This window comes from Leuciscus leuciscus, assembly GCF_965113295.1.
Source record: "Leuciscus leuciscus genome assembly, chromosome: 20".
NCBI lineage: Eukaryota > Metazoa > Chordata > Actinopteri > Cypriniformes > Leuciscidae > Leuciscus > Leuciscus leuciscus.
This window is the reverse complement of record NC_138744.1, coordinates 26,660,150-26,682,821: the sequence shown is the minus strand read 5'-3', so window position 1 is coordinate 26,682,821 and position 22,672 is coordinate 26,660,150. Positions and strand designations below refer to the sequence as shown.

The 22,672-nt window shown below is 38.2% G+C and overlaps 1 protein-coding gene across 5 annotated transcripts in view; it reads right to left on the bottom strand.

The window, feature by feature from the left end:
• Positions 1-22,672, bottom strand: part of triob (trio Rho guanine nucleotide exchange factor b) — a 206,255-nt gene that overhangs the window by 135,752 nt on the left and 47,831 nt on the right. For all 5 annotated transcript variants that reach the window (XM_082150220.1, XM_082150218.1, XM_082150216.1 and 2 more), the window contains exons 3-4: positions 3,057-3,131; positions 591-705 (exon numbers count right to left, since the gene is read on the bottom strand). In XM_082150220.1, coding sequence (XP_082006346.1) covers positions 591-705; positions 3,057-3,131 — 190 coding nt within the window. The remainder of the gene's footprint in view (positions 1-590; positions 706-3,056; positions 3,132-22,672) is intronic.

The following is a 22,672-nucleotide window of genomic DNA, read 5'->3' as shown; positions in this document are numbered from 1 at the left end:
AACTCGCGATCGGTAAACTGATGTGATTGTGCTCTATTTAGGGGAGGGGACAGCGTCAGGGGCTCCAGTGCGTCATCAAGTAGGGGCGTGTCCAGGATCTCAGGGGCTCCGGTGCGTCATCGAGCCCCCGTTTTAGCCCCGCCCAAAAAATCCGGAACACCGCAATGGTGAAAAATTGTTTAACGGTCTAACTCCACAATTCAGCACTTCACAGTTCACAGTCTTTGTAATATGTTTTAGCAATACATTTCTAACATTTCTAATGTGTTTAGAATTTTTTTTTAGAATTGCCTTTACAGGGACTTTAATTTGATTATTTTTTATTGTCATGCTTATGGTATCTTACATTTTGAAAATCTGATAAGATTTAAAAAAATTTTAGTGTGGGCCAGCCTTAAGATGAACCCAATGGTGACTCAACTGAAACTTTACAATTCCAGCTGCTGGCTGGCTTCCATGCCTGTTGCTCCCTTGGAATCAATTCCTCAACGTTTCGACTGGCTGCACCCGATCTATTATGACTTTGAATTTTGTTGCATAATAATGTTCACACTGACACAAAGACAAAGATGCACACACACAAGTAGTACCTGGGGATGCCTGCAAGGTACGCAATAAGTCGTCTAAGGTCTTCCTGTCGTATTCTGTCATGGTTACTCCTGGCTGGAAATGTAAGGACTGGCCCTCCTCGACGATCTCTTCCACCTGCGAGTCAAATAAACACACTATTTGGTTAGCTGGAACAATAACATTTCTGTCACTCAAGCATTAGTAAAACAGGGCAATGTCTAATCTCAAGAAACGAGTAAAACTAGCATACCTACTGTATAGTGATGCTTTGGAACACCATGGCCTACTTATCAAAGTTGACCATTTCACAAGACATGAAATAGTCCGCTGTTACTGGTCACAAGACATTTCTGAGTGCAACTCTTTTGAGTTTTTGTCTAATACAGAATATGATGCCTCATTTCATTGCTAGAGTAATACCATTGGTTCATATCGTTATTGCATATCAACTTCCATTAAACTCTCTTTTAAGTGCAGAGGTGGAAGAAGGGCAAAATTGGAAATGAGTTTTATCTCTACTTAGGCAAGCTGAGCTGACGATAAGCAAGTTGGCCTGCCAAAGATTAAGATGTTCGTAAGCTATCTGGGTCAGCAGCCAGCTAAACACTCACTGCATTCCCCAGTGATGCTGCTCTGCCTTTGAGCTCACATATCTGAGAGTGTTAATGACTGTCACTGCAAATAAGTTTCCTCTTGTTAATATTCATAGGAATCCGGGCCGTTGGATAAGAAGCAAACACTTCTAAATAAGTGGCTTAGAATATAGTTGTAATGGTCTTGTTCTGTTTTGTTTTGTTTTGTTCTGTTTTCATTTTCATTTATTGCCATGTTTCGTTTAGTTCTCTGTGATTGTTAGTTTCCATGGGTATTCATTAGTTACTCACCTGTTCGTAATTCCTTTGATTACACTGTATGTGTATATAGACCCTTAGTTTTCTATTTTAAATGTACATTTATTTCTGTAAATTCTCAGCAGCATTTACTCCAGCGTCCCAATTCGCCTACTTATACTGTGCCCCAAAAGTATGCACTTTTCTGTGAAGAAAAAGTACATAATTTTGAGTGTGTAGTAGAAAGAGTAGGCCAGCTTTGGGACATACTACTTTGTTATCTTTAACGGACAGCTCTGTCGCTTAGTTGCGTGCATCCTGTCACCTTTCAAACTGCCCTGTCAATCATCTTGTCACAGTTCAAATTATCCACAATTTTATTTAATTTCCTACTGTTTCGGAGAGAAATGTACCAGTAGCACGTTGATCTACCAGTCGTGGGTCTTTCATGTCGAGACTCTCCTCGTGTGTTTGCAATTTGCATAATGGTGCATTTAAAAGTTCATGACCAACCGTATCATTACAAAAGGTCAAAGATGAAATATAATGTAATGTTTATAATGTGGATAACTTTATCTAAACCTCTCTCCTCAACTGTCGGACCTGCACATCCGCCATGTTTGTAGTTTTTAACACTTTTTATTCGTGTTTGTAGTTCTAACCGAATCCTCGTCCAACGTGCAATGGGTTGTGGGCAACATTAGCCGTTAGAGTGTGGACAGATCTGCACTTTGGATTCTAATCGGAAAAAGTAGACCATCCGGGTATCTTTGGAATAGCCTACTCATTTCAACATACTACAATTTGGGACAGAATTTTCATTTTGAATACCATTTAGGATGGATAGTAAGTGAATTGGGATGCAGCACAAGAGTGCATTTAACTGTACAGAATTCGTACTATAGGACATGTAAATGTACCGAATTCGTATCAAATCATGACCCCAAAACCGAGGTATATACCGAACCGTGACTTCAGTGTACCGTTACACCCCTGATTAAAGCTGCTGCAAAGACACACAACATGCTACTGTGAGCAATCAAGTCATGCTGCTCCTGTATACAGACATAGAATACATGAATCACAGAATATTGCAGATCTCTACAGGTGGAGCTGGGGAAGGTGGAGAGTTTCTGAAAGCAAGCTGCAAACTGCAACAGCAAACGATAGGCATAAATTTGATTGTTGAGTAGCGAGCTCACTGGCTGCTGATACAGTGGGAACCAATTAGCACGGCCCTATAGAGAATGATGTGATTGCAAGCAGATTTTGTTAAGGACTTGTCAGCCCGTAACATCTAGGGTTTCATGCCAGAATGTTATATTAATGTTTTACTGTTATATATATATATATATATTTATATATACATATATATATATATATATATATATATATATATATATATATACATATATATATATATATATATATACATATATATATATATATATATATATATATATATATATATATATATATATATATATATATATATATATATATATATATATATATATATATATATATATATATATATATATATATATATATATATATATATATATACACATATATATACATATATATATATATATACATACATACATATACATATACTAGATCCTGCATCCTTTTCTAAATTCTCAACTGGCTCACCTGATAGGAATGCCACCTTCTCTTTAAGGATGGGAAGAACTTCAATGGCCTTCATGTCTTCATTTCTATGGAACCCTGGAAGGAATCAAAAGCAGGTCAGTCTCCAAAACACATGATGACAAACACATTCATTCACACAACTTGTAAACAGGAAAAGCAACTCATGATTTAATTTATTCATAGTTTGATGAGACTACATTTATGAATCAGCAATCTGACAGGGTATGAATGACAGGGTAATAGCTGAAACATGCCCAGTAATATCCTGGTCGGATTTATTTACTTCAATGTTTTTAAATGTCTTTAATTATATGGTGTGCCGTCAATAACATATCTAGTGCTCTATATCATGGCCTCCCCAGTCAGAGATAAATGCCCTCTCCTCCCCAAAGCTGATCTTCATTCTCTCTCTCCCCGCCTACTCACCAGATGGCAAGATCTTAATTCACCCACGGCTTTGTCAATGCATGTGCAAATATAACATGCTAATGTGCTCTCATTGACACCAATCTCCCTCAATATAAAGTGTCAAAGTCTTGCATTAAAAAACTAATGAGAACGGCAAACATATCTCTCTAAAGAATGACTGGGACAAAAGTCTTGTTGCTTATATCTGACTAATATATCAGACAAACTTCTGATTAATATGTGTGTATATATATATATATATATATATATATATAAACATTATTTATGTATACGTGTGTGTATGTGTGTGTGTGTGTGTGTGTGTGTGTGTGTGTGTGTGTGTGTGTGAGTGTGTGTGTGTGTGTGTGTGTGTGTGTGTGTGTGTGTGTGTGTGTGTGTGTGTGATGGAACAGAGACTCAAGACAGGTAGCTTCTTTATTTAACACAGATGAGCAATAAGTAATACAGGTGAATATGATAGATATGGCAGTTTGCAGATGGATATATATATATATGGTTAAACTCCGCGAGCGCGGCCTCCGCACTGCACTCCCCAGTATTCATCTTGCGAATCTCCGATCTCTTCCTAACAAAATGGACGAACTTCTTCTCCTCACCCGCACTAACAAGGATTTTTTAAACTCCGCTGCTCTGTGCTTCACTGAAACCTGGCTGAGTGAAGCCATACCGGACAACGCACTACATCTGCCGGGCTTTCAGCTGTTCCGAGCGGATCGCATCGCGGAACTAACGGGGAAAACGAGAGGTGGTGGATTGTGTTTCTACATTAACGAAAGTTGGTGTTCAGATGTAACAACACTGAAGAAGATGTGCTCTCCTAATTTAGAGGCACATTTCATAAACTGTAAACCTTTCTACTCGCCGCGGGAGTTTTCCTCATTCATTCTCGCGAATGTTTACATTCCTCCAGACGCGTGTGTGAGCGCGGCGATACAACAGCTGGCTGAACATATAGCTGAAATGGAACAAAGGTACCCAGACTCTCTTTTAATCATTCTTGGGGATTTTAACAAAGCAAATCTCTCCCGTGAACTGCCAAAATACAGACAGCATGTTACATGTCCTACCAGAGACAGTAATATATTGGACCACTGTTACACCACGATAAAGAATGCGTATCACTCCGTCCCACGGGCAGCTTTGGGGCTCTCTGATCATTGTTTGGTTCATCTTATACCGACCTACAGGCAGAAACTGAAATCAGCTAAACCTGTAATAAGGACTGTAAAAAGATGGACCAACGAAGCAGAGCAGGATCTACAGGCCTGCTTCGATTGCACTGATTGGACTGTTTTTGAAGCTGCAGCCACCGATCTGGATGAGCTCACAGATACTGTAACATCATATATCAGTTTCTGTGAGGATACATGCATTCCTACCAGGACATTCTTATCATTCACTAATGATAAACCATGGTTTACTGGGAAACTCAAACAGCTTCGTCATGCCAAAGAGGATGCTTACAGAAGTGGGGATAAAATCTTGTATAACCAGGCCAGAAACAGACTGACAAAGGAGATCAGAGTTGCTAAAAGAAGCTACTCTGAAAAGCTGAAAAACCAGTTTTCAGCCAACGACCCGGCATCAGTCTGGAGAGGCCTGAGGAACATCACCAACTACAAATCACCATCCCCCCGATCTGTGGAGAATCAACAACTGGCTGACACTCTCAATGCATTCTATTGCAGGTTTGAGAAGCCCAGACTCACACCTCACACCCGCTCTGATGTGCACTTCACACATCCACCATCACCTCCTGCAACCCCTCTCCTCCCCCCTTCTGCCATCCAACCTGAGCTTAAGGTCTGTGTGGAGGACGTGAGCCGAGTCTTCAAAAAACAGAAGACTAGGAAAGCTTCAGGCCCAGACGGCATCTCATCTGCTTGTCTAAAAGCCTGCGCTGACCAACTGGCCCCAGTCTTCACGCAGATCTTCAACAGATCATTGGAGCAGTGTGAAGTTCCCTGCTGCTTCAAACGCTCCACTATCATTCCGGTTCCCAAAAAACCTAAAATCACTGGACTTAATGACTACAGACCTGTCGCTCTCACGTCTGTGGTCATGAAGTCGTTTGAAAGACTGGTGTTGGCCTATCTGAAGGACATCACTGGACCCCTTCTGGATCCCTTTCAGTTTGCTTACAGAGCAAACGGGTCTGTGGATGATGCAGTCAACATGGGACTGCACTATATCCTGCAACATCTTGACAGACCTGGGACTTATGCACGGATCTTATTTGTGGACTTCAGTTCGGCCTTCAATACCATCATCCCTGATCTTCTCACAGCCAAACTGACTCAGCTCTCCATGCCATCCTCAATCTGTCAGTGGATCTCCAGCTTCCTGACGGACCGGCAGCAGCGAGTGAGACTGGGGAAGCTCTCATCCAGGACCCTCACCATCAGCACTGGCGCCCCCCAAGGGTGCGTTCTCTCCCCACTGCTCTTCTCCCTGTACACTAATGACTGCACTTCTAAAGACCCCTCTGTCAAGCTCCTGAAATTTGCAGACGACACCACCGTCATCGGTCTCATCCAAAATGGTGATGAGTCTGCTTACAGACTGGGGGTTGAACAGCTGGCTGTCTGGTGCAGCTATAACAACCTTGAGCTGAACACGCTCAAAACAGTGGAGATGATCGTGGATTTCAGGAGAAAATCCCCAGCACTCCCCCTCTCACCATCATGAACAGCACTGTGGAAGCAGTGGAGTCATTCAGGTTCCTGGGCTCTACCATCTCTCAGGACCTGAAGTGGGCAAATCACATTGACTCCATTGTGAAAAAGGCCCAGCAGAGACTGTACTTCCTTCGCCAGCTGAAGAAGTTCAATCTGCCACAGGAGCTGCTGATCCAGTTCTACTCAGCCGTCATTGAGTCTGTTTTAAGCACTTCCATCACTGTCTGGTTTGGTTCAGCTACCAAATCGGACATCAGGAGACTACAACGGACAGTCCGGACAGCAGAGAGGATTATTGGTGCCCCCCTGCCAACCCTCCAGGACCTGTACTCTTCCAGAGTGAGGAAGAGAGCAGGTAAAATCATCACAGACTCCACTCACCCTGGACACCCCCTGTTTGAACTGTTACCGTCAGGACGGCGACACAGATCACTGGCCACAAGAACATCCAGGCACAGGAACAGTTTCTTTCCACAGGCCATTTCCCTTCTGAACACTTAACATGCCCCCCAAGGCATATGCCTGCAAGTGCAATACTCCCACTGTCTAGTGCAATATTCTCTTAACTCAGGTGATATTTATATTTATATTATTCATACTACTCAAAATACTGTAAATATGTTCATAATCTGTAACATGCACTAGACTCCCACTGTCTAGTGTAATATTCTCTAACTCAGGTGATATTTATATTTATATTATTCATACTTCTCAAAATACTGTAAATATGTTCATAATCTGTAAATGTTTATTCAGACTAAACCCAACTGTGACCCCTTTTTTATTTATTTTTTACTTTTTATACTATTTTTTTTTATTTTATTTTTTAATATATTTTATTCTTAGAATTTGTATTACTATGTTTCTTGTTGTATTTGTATTTGTATATGTGCACTGGAAGCTTCAGTACCAAGAAAAATTCCTTGTGGGTGCAAGCACACTTGGCAATAAAGCTCTTTCTGATTCTGATAATGGAATGATACTGACAGTCTCTTTATTGCAGGAGGAGTGGAGATCGTGGATGGATGAACGGATGACTGAGCTCACATCTCGAGGAGGAACAGGTAAGTATCCAATTTGACACAACACTGAACAGGAGATGCTGGAGACAACAAGGAACAGGAAGACGATGGAGAGAGATAACGTATACTTCAGGAACTTGGAGTCAACAGGAAAGTGAGTCCTTTGATCAAACGAGACCAGTCGAACTGACTGTGTGCTTATGCAGAGGGAGATGATGAAATGTGAAGCAGGTGCGGGTGATCAGTCCTTAGGTGATTTCAACCGCAGTGAAATCGCAGTGATATATATATATATATATATATATATATATATATATATATATATATATATATATATATATATATATATATATGACATTTTACTCAACTATTTTACACAATATTTACTCAAAAATAAAAAATAAATATTTTTTATTAACAACGGTAGAATTTTGGAACTGACATAAGAATAACTCTGATATTTTTATATATTTACCAATGCCAATGATCTCAAAATGGTCAATATTGACTGGTCAATCTAAATCTGATAGATCTAAAAGTTTTTTATTATTTTTATTATTTTTTATTATTATTATTAGGCCTATTACATTTTTTTAAGAAGCAGAAAAAACACCAAATGCATAAATAAATAGGCTATGTACAACTCAATTATGTGTTCTCCACTGTAATAGCTATTTTTTGTAATAGAGAGTAGAGGTTGGGTTTCAAATTGGCAGGGCTGGATGGGTGAATATGTGCATGTTAATTAGAGGTTAATGTCCACAGAAAGCAGCAACTGCCTTTTTTCACAAATCCAGACTCAATACAATGGTACAGTTCACAATAGGACAACAGACTGTAAACCACACCGTAACATATGATCTTATCTGAGATTAAATATATATATATATCCTGATAACATATGATTAAGATCACTATACTGCAGATTAACATACTGTATATGTTATGCTGTATTCAGATGCAGCTAACAGGACCTGTATAATGACTGTGCTCTTCTTGAACCAAAAAGAAGTAAACAAGACTAAAGCCTGGTAAATATAATCATGGTATCTGGGTCAACATATTGCTATGCAGCTATAAAGGCCAAGCGTATGCAGTGTTTGTCTGAATTTATTTATTTATATGAAGTCGACTATCACATCCAAATGTAGAAAGTCATCATTATAAATCCTATTCCTAGTTCAGTTATCTAAGTTACTCTTTTTGAATTTCTAGTTGTTTATATTTAGACAAATACATAAACTGCGTAAAAATATTATTCTGTATCAGCGATCCAACTGAAAGGCATAAGGGTGCAGTGCACATTTCCACACTGCTATTGATTTCATTAGCTTTATGAGGGAGTCAGCAGAAGTCAGGCTTGATTGCCCATCATAACGCATTATGTCACTGGGCTAAATTGGCCACTGCTTCCTGGCGTAAGGTTAAGGTTGTCTGCAGGGAGAAATAATGGCTGGGGCATGTAGTATCCGGGGACTTGTGTGTTGTATATGTGTGTGTGTTTTATTTCCCCCATGTCAATGACCTCATCACAATCCAATATTCGCACAACACTTACACTGTTTGCATGTGGGCTTGTGTGTCCACCCCCCCCCCCCCCCCACCCCCACCCCCACCCCCACCCCCACCTTCTCCAATGACCTCATCTCAATCCAACATAACACTGATATAATGTATATGTCATACACATATAAACGTGTGTGTGTGAGTTTTAAGTATGCATTCTATTTTTGCATCTCATTTACATTCAGATTACATGGGGCTTCTGCTGGCACTGTAGTAGTTCAATACAACAATACAACAGAAACCACATTCCTATGTGGGTACTAGTGAGTTAAAATGTTTTGAACAGAGACCTACTACCTAACTGATCATTACTTAGGCACACAAAACACATGTATCCGTATATATTTTAAAACATATTTTTCTTTAAGTTTTGACCTTCCGTCCACACCGAGAGCATTTTTGTTAAGTAAAAACATTCTCCAAAGTAGAAACATTTGTAAAAAAAAAAAAAAAAAAAAAATGCTGCTTGTTCAATTTACCAAATTAAAGTGAGCTAAAGCAACACAATTGCTGAACATTTGATCACATCCTTATTACACTGTTCAGCACACTTAGATATGTAAAACGGAAGGTAACTTAATTAATAATTTTTTTTTTTTTTTTTTTTTTTTTTTTCATTAATTTAAACTGCATGAGTGGATTTTAATTTCCAGCTTGCTTTGCACTGGACTGAACTGGGAAAGTAAATGTTGAAATTTAGTTTTATTTTATGCATTTTTGAGTAGTTATTTTATTCAAGTTTTTATACAAAGACCTGTTAGTGTTTACTGTTTTTTATACTGGACATTTACTATTAAATAATCTGTTCTTGACGTTTTTGTGGTTACCATAGTGCCACTATGTCAGTTTAGTGTTAAATTAAAATGTATAAAATTAAGAAATGAATTTAATGTAAACACTTGCTTTAAAAAAGTTGAGTAAAATCAAATACCATGTTTGAAATTTACTTCAAAAAATCTGAAAGTAAAAATTTTGAAAATTTCGCAAAAAAACTACAAAAAAAAAACAAACAATTCTAGTGACACAGTCATGTGATCCATTCAAAACAACCAAGAAGGGTTGTACTGCCATTGTTGTGCATGCTATTGAATTTTGCAGTCTTTTCTTTGCAGCACAAGAATTCATGCAAATTCAATCAATTGCGGCAATATTTCCCAAAGAATTTTGCAAACCAATTTGAGCTGAGGGGGAGAACGCAGCTAACAAGCAATTTTTAGAAAACACTATGGACAGAGAAAACTTCAACAATAACAACAACAAAAAAACACAACATTTTTCAATTGATCAGAATTAGTGTGTACACAGACTAAATCACCTTTTAAAGACACCTTTACCATAACCTTTCCTTATCAGTCAACGTGTGTTTGCGTACCACTGCGCAGCCTGTTCACGCAGACATCATTCACATACGCTGTGCAGACAGAGCGAGAACGGCAGGCAAACAGTTGTTTACGTTCGTTATTGTAGTACTCACTGTACTGTAATGTTTTCTCACCAGTGAATGATACATGATGTAATCCAATAACGTTGGATTGGTCTCTGGTCGTCTCGCTTCTGGTCTGTGCACGTTCATGTGTTTTGGAGGAGGCACAGCTTTAGACGGCGATTTGCAGTGAGGATGGGATCGTATGCTTTCAATGCTAGCAGGCAAAAGTTAGCATTTTCCAGATCACCTATTGCACTTTTAAGTTTTTGTACAAACAAGCGACAAAATTTCACAGGACACTTTGTTGATTGCTATTTTTGTCAGTTTCTTGGTAGCTTGGTAGTTTCTTGGCTGCTCAACGTGAAATCTCATTGGCCCAAAATCTTGCTACAGAAATGTATATAAATCATCAAATATATTATGTTCTGATCAGATGTGATGTGTCACGTCACGATTACAAACCGCCCTCGGCCCAGAATTCTCAGCACAGTTGACACATTTGTATAACATTCCAAAGAACTCTGTTATCAGCCCCACAGTGGAAAATGAAACCATATCTGGCCCGGCTGAGCCAGATCGTCCAGAACGGGACGGTTAAGCAATGAGAACGGTTTGACCCAATGGTGGAAAAGCAGCTTTAGATGGTTAGGTTTACAACAGCCAAATGGAAGAGCACCAAAAACCTCCTCCGCTCAAACAACATTGCTATGGAAGAATTACCCTACAAAAAAACAAAACAAAAAAAAAGAGCACTTCCTCTTGCTCTTCCAGTGTCAGCATTCATTATTTACACTATTCACAGGGACGTTACAAAAAGTGCTGATCAGTAATAGGAGACACCACAAGTAGAGCACAATCATAATATTTAGTTGTGGCCAATGTTCATAGCTAAAAGAGCACAATCTAAAATAAATATCTAATTCTGGGGGAAATCTGTGCCAAATCCAGTGAAGCTTGTGTGGCTCAAGGAAACTTAAGCATTTCCCGCTGTTGTAATATCCTACAACAACAGGACCATGGTATTAACATCATATCACTCAGCAGGCAAGCTGCTTTAATGACACTTAGTGTCTGATGTTTCCAAAAACACCTAACTCTCCTTTTACAGTCTGGGACAGAGTAAAAATAATAATCAGCTTTGCTGATGCTTCCTAAATTAACTGGTCTGCCAAGCGTGAAATTCAAGTTGTCAATCAACCCTGGGGTCCTGTGATCCTTATTAATGACAAAACTGAATTTGAACATTCAGTTCAACTGAATTTGTTGTCTGAAATCGCATACTTTCTTGAGTATACTTATTTTAAATTAGTAATTACTTCACAATCGCTAAAAGAGTGCTTTCTATATGTTTTGTAAGAATGTAATCTGGACGTAATACATTCGCCCTGTTGTCATTATCATGTGACCTTTCAGCATCAGTTGTGTCGCTTTCACCACCTTTTACCCCGTGGCCTCATGGGATAGTAAAGTGTTCATCGTATGCAGACTTCAGAGTCTCGACGGAAGAAGATTTTGGCCTACACTCTTATGAGTACTGTGAATTCGGACTTATTTACTATATGGTAGAGAAGTATGCGATTTGGATACAGCCTATCACTGTATAGCTCAAAAAAGGAAGTAATACTGGAGCTACATGCAGGGAAGTGTCACGCCGTTCTCCTGAGTAAAACAAAAGGTGTTTTATGATGCCCAGAGCTAGTCATTCCGCTAGTCAATAGTCATTGAAAATAGCCATGCATTTTGACGGGTTCGATCACTCAAACAGCCGTGCCCAGAGTAAATGAGGCTGTTAATATTCAGTTCACAGGCAAAATTCCCAATTGTGAACAGATGATGTCCTGGTGCTGGACAAGTGTGTGAACTTGACAAGCATTTAATGACATGACTACACAGAGTGCATGCAATGAATAGAATTGTGGTGCAGCCTAGCGGTTAATTATCTAGATTGGTAACCAAAAGGTTGGAATCCCACAAAGGGATTCGCGTGGCTGTCAAAGGTTATCAAACTAACTTCAATATACAGCCAATGATTTGCATGGTGTATCATTACATGGGTGGTACTGAAAATCAAAAAAGATTTAGGATAGACTCATCTTCTCCATTCCAAGATACAATAAGTTGCATGTCTCTTCGAAGACATCATCACATTCAGAGAAAAAATATTTTTATTACATAGACAAATATACAGTATGATGTTCAATTCACTGTGCACTTAAGCCCAAAGTATATTTAGGTTTTTACGTGTACGCTAGGGAATGCATAAAGAGCGTAAAGGGGTCCAGAGATAATCACACAGTTTAAATAAGGGGAAAATATATATATATATATATATATATATATATATATCGGCCATAACTTCTGTAGATAAATAGCTGAACAGACACTGAAAAAAGATTAAACTTTCGAGCGTGCATGTGTTCCCGCACACTATCAGATGGAGTATACTTTAAAAAAGGATATGTGATCATCTAAGTTTACTTTACACTTTATGTAAGGCCTGAAACAAATCAGGCACAAATCATTTGTTATATTTATTAAATAAGCCAACCCCTCACCCAACAAGCAAACTATGAGTTAGAGTTTCTGTGGAACTACTCAAAACTGCAACTAACACCCAGATGCAAAACCAGGCACTGGCTACCATAGCAGCACAAAACACATCAGCAAAATAAAACTGTTTTACAACCCAAAATAATTTTAAAGAGAGTTTCTCACTTACTTCATTCACAACAGACTAGTAAATGATGAAATGGGCTGAAAAATGGGCCCCATGTAGGATTGTCCGCGGGTTCCATAATGGCCCCATGTTAACTGCCCAGATGGATTTCATGTAGGATTGCACTTGGTACTAGGCGGGACCCAAGTGGGCAAAATGCACAAGACCCATCTCTGTCCCAGCTTTAACCCAGTCGACATTTATATGTGGGTTTGAAATGGACTGAAAAATGGGCTCTGTATGGGATTGTCCGCGGGTTCCATAATGGCCCCATGTTAATTGCCCAGATGGATTTCATGTAGGATTGCACTTGGTACTAGGTGGGACCTAAGTGGGCAACATGCACAAGACCCATCTCGGTCCCAGCTTTTATCCCTTAAATTTATCCAATTTTCCCATCTTATTATTTTCCTTACATTGTTTTGCCCACTGTGTATTAAATCAAACTATTTGAATTAATGTTTTAGAATTTCATACCAAAGTTAACCAACATCACATGTATAGTCTAATATCTCAACAACAACACAATCATTTATCCAACCTTGATTGATCCCTCCCCTGAGTTTTGACTAACCGTGAAGTAGTTCTATTGATCTTGTTTATGAATCTTTTGCCTATTTTTGCACCAAAGTTTCTGGATTACTGATTTTGCATTGTTTGCTGATTGGACTGTCTACCTGTGTTACGAATCCTGCCAGTGCTTTGACTATGATTATCTGCTGTGTGACTTCAGCCTAATGTATACTTCGGCCTTAAGCCTAGTTTATTCTTCCGCCTGGCTACACACCACAAGCCTATGCTAACTGCACACACTCCTGCCCAAACAGACGAGGCGTTTATACCACTGATCTGTATAATGACTGCATTGCTCATTGCGTTCTAAACTGCCATCAGGAACACCGGAAGTGTTCGAGCGGCCATCTTACTATTTCCTATCAACAGAGGGCATCATTGATTTACAGCCAAAACATTGACCTAAAATCTCCCGATTTTCAGCGTCTCAGTCTCACACGATTAGTTTTACGATATATGTATGTAAATGAATTGTTACTTCAGATGTTACCTGTATGTTTATGGTATTTTCGGAGAGGATAAGTCATATATTGAAATCTTTAATGTGGGTGTGTCTACTGCACACTTCCGACAAAGGTAACCAACTTAACACAAAAAGATATTTATTTATGTACGTAATTATGGTGGAAATATTAAACATGAACATATATCTGTGTTTAGTATTCGAAAAGCCTTTACAATAAACATTAATACAAGCCACTGTTACTATATTGCACTATTTTGTATTAAAATTCAAAGTTTACCATGCATCATCTTTTTGTCTGAATAAGTTATGATGATACGTGTATTTTGTTTCCTGATTGAGCAACATATTTCAGACTCTTAAAAACAGTGCAAATTCTATGGCGTTTTACTAGAATTACAGTTTCCATATGAGTAAAGTGTTATGTACGTTGTTGAAATAGTTATTCATTTAACCATCGTTTAAATCATTAACTGCTTCAAAATGCATGATGTTAACGTAATCATTGAAACAGCCAACTGTATGAATAAAAACAATACTAGTCAGAGTTCACTAGTCTTCCCGAACTAAATGTAATGAATGGGCGGCCATTTTTTTGCTCCAGAGATTTGTACAGAAGATATATGCACATGTTTTAATATTTAGACCAATTCTATTATTGATTGCTAGGATGTGAAGAGAGTTTTAACCAGTATAATTAAAAGTTAATAAAAAAAAAGCCTATGGCAATTAAAAAGGTTCTAATCAATAAGTTAATTGATTAGTACACAGCCAATCGTTCAATGTAAACTTTATTTTGTATTTTTTTATATTATATTATTTTATTGGCAGTAAATTTGCAACCTATTACTTGGTCATTCTGTCCAGTTTAGATCACTTTTAAAATAGATTGAAGGACACAATCCACTGTAGATTGATATAATGTAGCAAAATAAACACACTAGCCGTTACAGCTCAATTTACAAAACTGTGGGACTGATCAAATGATTCTGCCAATTTAAGCCACAATGAAAACAAAACGATTGAACAGTGTATATTGACTGAAACTGGCAGGCGCGGTCGGAGGGCTTCGATGTGAAACTTCTCATGCTCTGTGAGGTTCTGGCAAAACAAGGTAGGCAATATGGGCCTCCACTCTAATCATGTATGGATGGAAACTTCTGGCTGTGTGTATGTCTGTGTGTATGTTGGCTGGTGCTAGGCTACATTTCCTTTTTTTGGCTCCAGTCTAAATATAGGCCAGCCTCAGAGGTAAGGATGTGCCACTTTCTCAGCTTTGGGGATTGTGATTAAGCAGGCCAGTCCTCGGCCATGCCTCTGCGCACCAAGCCCAGTTCACATCTCATTCTGTCAGTCCACATCAATCATGTCAAGTCAGAGACATAGACCTGATGGAATGAGGTGAGAGGTATTAGCAGGCAGTTATCCTAAGTTCTATATGACCAAAAGGGAGTTGGAGGTGAAGATTCAATACCCAGATCAGTAGTTCTAGAAACACCTACTTCAAGAAAATAGGGCTCAACAGATTCCAATGTATCCAATGTGCAGTCTATCAACCAGCTGTTTATTTACCAAACAATTGAGACCACTCATTTACAATTAATTTCTGCTACAAGACACACAGTAGCCCTATAAACCCATAACAACATTTCTCTTCATGGAACTACTCAAGCTTCACCGACTGTTTACTTAAGCAAACCCAGCAGCTACGTTCCAAACCCTGTTGTTTTGTAGCTAATGTCACATTTGGCTGATCTTCCTGATGACAAGACTATCATATGTTGATCCTGGATCCTGAATTTTGGTCACCAGCATCGGATGTCCTCACTAGAGGAGTGCGTTCTCGAGACACCAGGCACTGTTTTGTGCGGATGGGCGGCCGGAGTGCGTGAAGGGTTTTCCTGTTAGAACGGTGTCGTGTTAGTGGCCCCTAAGTTAATAACTAATGATCTTTGCAACGGAAGTGAATCAATCAATCAAAACTAACTTTAGCTGGACAATAACTTTATCCTAGAGCTGTTGTAAAGCCTAAACAATCTGTTACGGTAATTTCCTATTATCACTGTAAAGCTGCTTTGAAACAATCCATATTGTTGAAAGCTCTATATATAAATGAAGGTGAATTGACTTGACTTGACTTGACTAGAGGTCAACCGATATATTGTCTTTACCAATTAAAGGTGCAGTCTGTAAGAATGACAACTAGTGGTCAAACTAGGTACTACAGTTCAGAGTATGTGAACTTAGCATGTTTCCTCAATATATGCAAACATATCATGGTATTTTTATGCTTTAGTAAAGTGAAAAAGTTACATAGAGCACCTTTAAACATCTGATCACTTGATTATATCATTATTGTTAATTTTCTAATAAAGTTCACTACTATGATACATCAAGTGAAAACATACATTAACGTTTTGGTTCATATTATTGATTTAAAAATATATATTATTATTCAGTAATCGGACATATTTTCAAATTTTAGTAATCAGTATCGTTTGGTCAACCTCTTAATTGACCCTTCGCTAAGCCACGCCCGAAAACCGCCACAGGCCAATCGTGGCTTAGCAACCGTAACTAGGCGCGGGAGGTCTGGCAAGCTTTCGAGCGAGGGAAACATGCCGAAGCATTGTGCAAATCTGATACCCGGTATCCTAAAAGTTTGGACAAAGGGCTGGAATTTTTTCCCTTCCCCAAACCTAAAACCCAAGGGGAGAAATGCCGGGACACAGGATTAAACAAAAACACCTACGTTTGCTCCACAACGTGTTGCTTTAGCCTGGTGCGTTAAAAATATAAGCGGGAGAATGTTATCATTGCAAAGTGGTCAGGCTAATGTCTTGTGTTTATTCCACAAGATTTATGGATAAGCTGTTTGATTTATAATTATTATATTATTTTCAAATTTCACTCACCCTGCTGTGCATGAACATAGCTGAATGGCTGCTGCTTGCGCTGGGACCTATAGGCTTTAGCTTCAATTTTTATTAAATTATTATCTAATCGGTTGCATATTATGTCGTGAATGCTTCTCCAGAATGCCTACTGCAGTCCCTTTTGTCTTGCTCTCTCAGATATTTCTGTTCCTGTTCGCCAAAAATGACTAATTATCTCCTTGGGAATGTCTGACACCGGTGCATTCATACTGTAATAGACGTGCCAGGCGCGAAAGCTTGTCAGGCGTAGCAATAGTAACTAAGGAGGGCGGGGCTTAGCGAAGGGTCAATTCCCAACACGGTTTTTTAAAAAGTAAGGGTAAAAGTAAGGCCAGTCAGACCATCACCAAACCAGCAGAGTCCAACCTGGATCAGAATAGAATTTTTTTCTAGAGATGATTTTTAATTATTTTACAACTAGAATCTACCTCTTTTTGACAGTAAAACTATCAGTTGTACTTAAAGGTAGGGTAGGTAGGAATTGTCTAAAAAACTTATTTTCCAAATTTGTTTCAACTTTATTTATATATCAATACATAATTAAAATGTAAGTACTCTGAAAAAGAAAGTATAAAAATCGAGTGTCTGTAGACCTCTCACGACTGTTTTAAAGACAGCTCATTATTTCCATTCACTCCACCCCCTCCCTTCTGGGCTCCTTCCAAAGCCACGCCCCCAAAACATATGAACGCGCGACTCCAACCGCTGAGCTGGAAGACTCATTATTTACCTGAGACGAGCGGAGAGGAGCGCAGTGCATGCAGTGACATCATGTCAGAATCACATGTAATAAAAAAAATCTAACTTTATCATTATGAATATAAACAAATAAGATGTATTTTAGTACTCACTATCAAGCTAGCATTGGTAAAGTTTTAAATATATATTTTTTTGATTCGCTAACGAGCTAGTTATATCTATAAGGCAAAGCTAAAAACAGGTTGCATTGATACACGTTTTTCCATTACCATCAGTTACACTGTGATGAAGATGAATTTCGTGTAAGATTCATAACATATATGGTGTTCTGCATGTAAGAGTTTCCATGATGAAAACATTGTTGACTCTGATGAGGACTACACTTTATTTTATTTCTTTGTTTATCCAAAGACTTTTTGTTCATTACCTTTTCTAGTACTGTCTTCCTTTTTTTGCCTTGTTTGCCTTCGCTAACTGCATATGCCGGTAATGTGAATTTTGATTGCTCTTTCTCAGCCATTGTTTTGCTATTCCTAGGTTCCGTGCCTCTTGAATTCCGCAAATCAAACGGGTGCGCGGAAGTGGGCAGATCTTGTGGCAAAAGGGTGGTTGCCATGGTTGCGAGAGAGAGTGACAGTCGTCTAAGCCAATCCTTTGTTTCGTCCCGGATGGAAATAATGAGCTGTGTTTAATGCAGATTAAACGGTCTAGAGTCACTCGATTTTTATACTCTTTTTTTCAGAGTACTTACATTTTAATTATGTATTGATATAGAAAGTTTAAACAAATTTGGAAAAAAGTTTTTTATAAAATTCCTACCTACCCTACCTTTGATCAGAATGTTTTGAGCTGTTGCACAGCAACCATTTCCAACGTACTGTTCAGGCGCATTTGTCCAAAAATACTGTTTCAAAACAATGTGCAACTTTCTCTCTATTCGCTTAAATCTTGATTTACTGGCATTAATATTTGCAGTGGGCTAACCACACCTTCAGAAATACGGTATTAACTGACATCCGAGGAAAGAGAAACCAAGTCATATTTCATTCTAGATGCAACCACAATGTTCTAGTCACACTTTAAAGACTTCCCAGACTACATCAGCAATTCAGCGTAGAGTTCAAGCTGCCACAATGCAAGCCAACGGAGTTGTCTGCCAACAATTAATTATACTTAGCATTTATATTTTGGATTTTTCTGTGGTTGTGAGAGATGGCTAAGACGGTATCTGAGCTAACGCCAGCTCATTTTTCACACATCAGCGCCTCCCAACACAGTCCCCACCTCACATGACTTTTGGATCCGTCGCCCAATTCTCTCGTTTATGGGCTGCATTTCTCCCCCTCTCTTCTGCTTCTCCATTGGCAACCTTTACCGACCCATTCCCATCCTCGCTTTTATGGTCCTTGTTCACAAGTCTTGATTGCTTGTTGTTTTACAACCAGTGAGACTCTGCAATGGCTCACAGTCTCAACAGGGGAGCACCAGGCATGTTGAGACAGGGTTACACAATCGCATGTCCCTTAGATATGACAGAAGCATTGAGGAAAAATTCCCCAAACATGAATTAATTTCACACTGCCATGCTTATGACGAATGGACTTCATTTCCCAGAGCTAGGCAGTCATTGAAAAGCTGGTATAATATAAAACTGATATCTAATTAGCATGGAAAACCAGACTTGCTGCAGAAACAAGTCACAAAAATCGTACAGAGTATTTTGATTTACATTCGATGATTGAAAAGAAATCAATTGAAGTGGTGTGAAGTAATGTTAATGTGTCAAAGTCAGTCTGAGTCAAACCAAACATATTGGAAAAACTACAAGAGAGCTCCACATGGGTTTGCAAATAAATCAGTCACCTTTTACTGTGTTGCAACAACACAGGTCTAGCTGCTCTTCTACAATAATAGAATAAGCTTAGGCTTCAATGATTTTACAATATACAACTGCAATATTCAGTCTCTACTCAAATCACATTTCCTAAAGCCCTTAAATATGATGACTGGTAAACAGCAAGGAGTCAGAATTTCGATCCTGCCCCATTATACAGTACATTGGCAGAATATTTCATTTACAGTCATAAAAACTACAGATATAGCATTTGCTCGCTGAGATTTAGGGAGACAACAGGAAATTAGATTAAATAAGTATTTATACTTTTATTTATTTAAAGTAATAAACCAGATTTGTTTATAGGCAGCAACCAAATTCAGACAGTATAAAAGAAAATATTACATAAGACCACATATAAGAAAATAGTTAACCAAAAAAAACATTATTTACAATTCAAAGATTCATATTCTTTAGATTTAACAAGATTCTTTAGATTCTTTAGATTTGAAATTGTTCCAAGAAAATGGTGCATTAAACTTAAATGCCTTTTTACCCATTTAAGACAAAACTAGAAACAGTATCATGAGACTTTAGTAAACCACATCTGTGCATCATAAAAACAGATAAATAACTGTTTACCATCCTAAACCATTTGTTACATATATATGCAATACTATGTAGAGTGGGAAAGGGTTGTGAAATAGTAATTAGTGAATTAGTAGAGAGTATCTAGCGTATGAAAACGATGAGATGATGCATTCTTATACAACAGATCACTATAGTAAAAACATAGGCTAAGTGCAAGGAATAAACAAAACAAGTGTGTCGACCTAGGACCTACTTCATCAATAGTCATTGAAGAAGAAAAAAAATTATGATGTGCTCCTCTACCAAAACAGTAGTCTTGTTGGTTTAGGGAAGCAACTGTCATACTTCAATCTCTACTCTAACAAATCACATTTATTGAAGCCTCTAAAAACATTTTTTTTTTTTAAATTAGAAGAAGAATACCTGAGAGTGGGATGAGTCTCAATCCCGTTTGAGCATATTGCCAAGAATGGCTATTCACAAACGTTCCCATTTTACAGGTAAAATAATAGCCATTAAACTACAGATATTGCATCTGCTCCCTGAGTTTCTGGGGAAAGAGGAGTAAACTTTAGGAAAGTAAGCTTTTAAACTAATGGCCAAAACAACACAAGAGGGCGTTGCCAATCTTATTCACTGCAGCCATTCACTTTGTGTCCCCTACAGCAGGCAAGATTTACTGGTGTTCCTATGTGTGTTCTAAAGCTCTGGGGTTCTGAAGCCTGGCAAGCACTCAGAGTGTGCAGATTTATGATGGAATAGGTTTTGCTGATGGCTTTTAATCCACCTGTTATCTCCCAAACCCCCTGTGCACACACCTGCCAAACATCTTGCAGCAGTGCTGCTTATGTACAAGATTTATGTATTTGCCTTGAACTTTGATTAGCTAAATAAAAACTTAAAAATAACATAAATTCCTTATTATTAGAGTGCATTTTATCATCCACAGGGGCCTGTAGATTTTATTCATCATGGAGATTGTTACCAAATTTAAAGTTTTGCTAAAGGGATTCTGCAGCAATTCTTCCAGAAATATTGTCCATTACTAGGAGAGAAAGAACATAAAGGTTTATTGTGTATTGTTAAGATAAGGTAAGGTAAGATGGGGTTTTTTTTCTTGTTTTTTTCTTGACTACATATGGTCTAAATCTCAAAACTGCATTTATTGAATGGTTATGCTCTTTTTAATATATTGACGTTTACCTGAACATAAATTTTTTTTAGATTTTGCTTGACTTAACAATTTTGAGGTTAAATCATTATTTGATTGGAAAATAGATATCAGTGGATGTTTTACTATACTTGCTAATCAGGTATTTGTGGAACCAGTAATTTGCAGGGTAAAGATGTTTTAATTTGAAGTTAAAAGTATAAACTAAATGCTGCTTGAGGAGAATGCTTTAATGTGAATTATGACATCTCTTCCATAAAAAATAAATAACTACATTAATAGAATTGCATAGTGTAATTCAGATATATTCAGATTTACCGTTTTGACGAGGATTCGATTATTTGACTTCTCTGTCATTGTTTCATAGTGTGCAAAGAATCACATTTTTTATTTATTTATATATTCTACAAATTTTACATATCTGTACTAATCAAATTAGCTGGTGCAAATTAACTTGGGAGCCTCAGGTAGTTGTCCTACCCCTTTTTATCTTTTTTTTTTTTTTTTTGAGCTATAACAACTAAATTAACAAATTTCCATTTATTTCTCTTAAAGGGGTCATATAATGGTACATGCACTTTTACAAGTTGATTGTACTGAAATGTGTGTTGGCAGTGCCTGTACACAACCATCATAAATGATAAAAATCCATCCTGTTTTGTTTTTTTAATCTTCTTATATGTTTTCCCCTGTCTCTAATCAAGCCGTTCGACCGTGTGACGTCACACAGTCGGACGCCCCTCCCACGATTGTTGATTGACAGCAGCGTTTCAAATCAGACCCGCCCTCGCTCGTGAGCGAGCTGTCAGTAATCATAGTCCGCGCGGTCAATGTTGATATACTGCTGGAGCACTGTCTATGAGCAGAATGGCGTCCAAGCGATTGTGGTGTTCTGTTCTTGGGTGCAATAAGAAACACAGCAGTCATTTTGATGTTCCTAAATCCGAACCGCTGAAGACGCAGTGGCTGAGTTTTGTTTTCGAAGGGAATATTCCCCACGATCAACGTCAATGCTCTCATGTTTGCGCGAATCATTTCACCAGACTGCTTTACAAACGAGGGTCAGTAAAGCTGGTTTTGCTAAGAAGCTGCTCCTGAAAAAAGGATCGGTACCAACTATTCGTGTTCCTGATACACTTCCAGAAGAAGAAGTGAGTGTAACGTTTTATTAACCTTTATATTAATCTTTGCAAATCGCTAGCACGCTTCACAATGAATGCAGCTGTTTACAATCAGGGTACATTACGGCATGTTTTCTATGTACGACGTTCTCAATATAATTCATAATCCCACATTTATAATGAACGACGTGTTAGGGTTATTGTGTTATGGTTATAACAAACGGTGTACGCACAGAACAGAGGGGCGGGGTGAGCAAAGCTCATTATCATTTAAAGACACATGCACTTAAACGGCGTGCTGAAAACAGAGCTGTTTTTGACCAGGTAAAATGAGTGTTTTCTTACAATACTAATGAGAATTTTTAATTAAAGTATATTACAAACTTTTAAT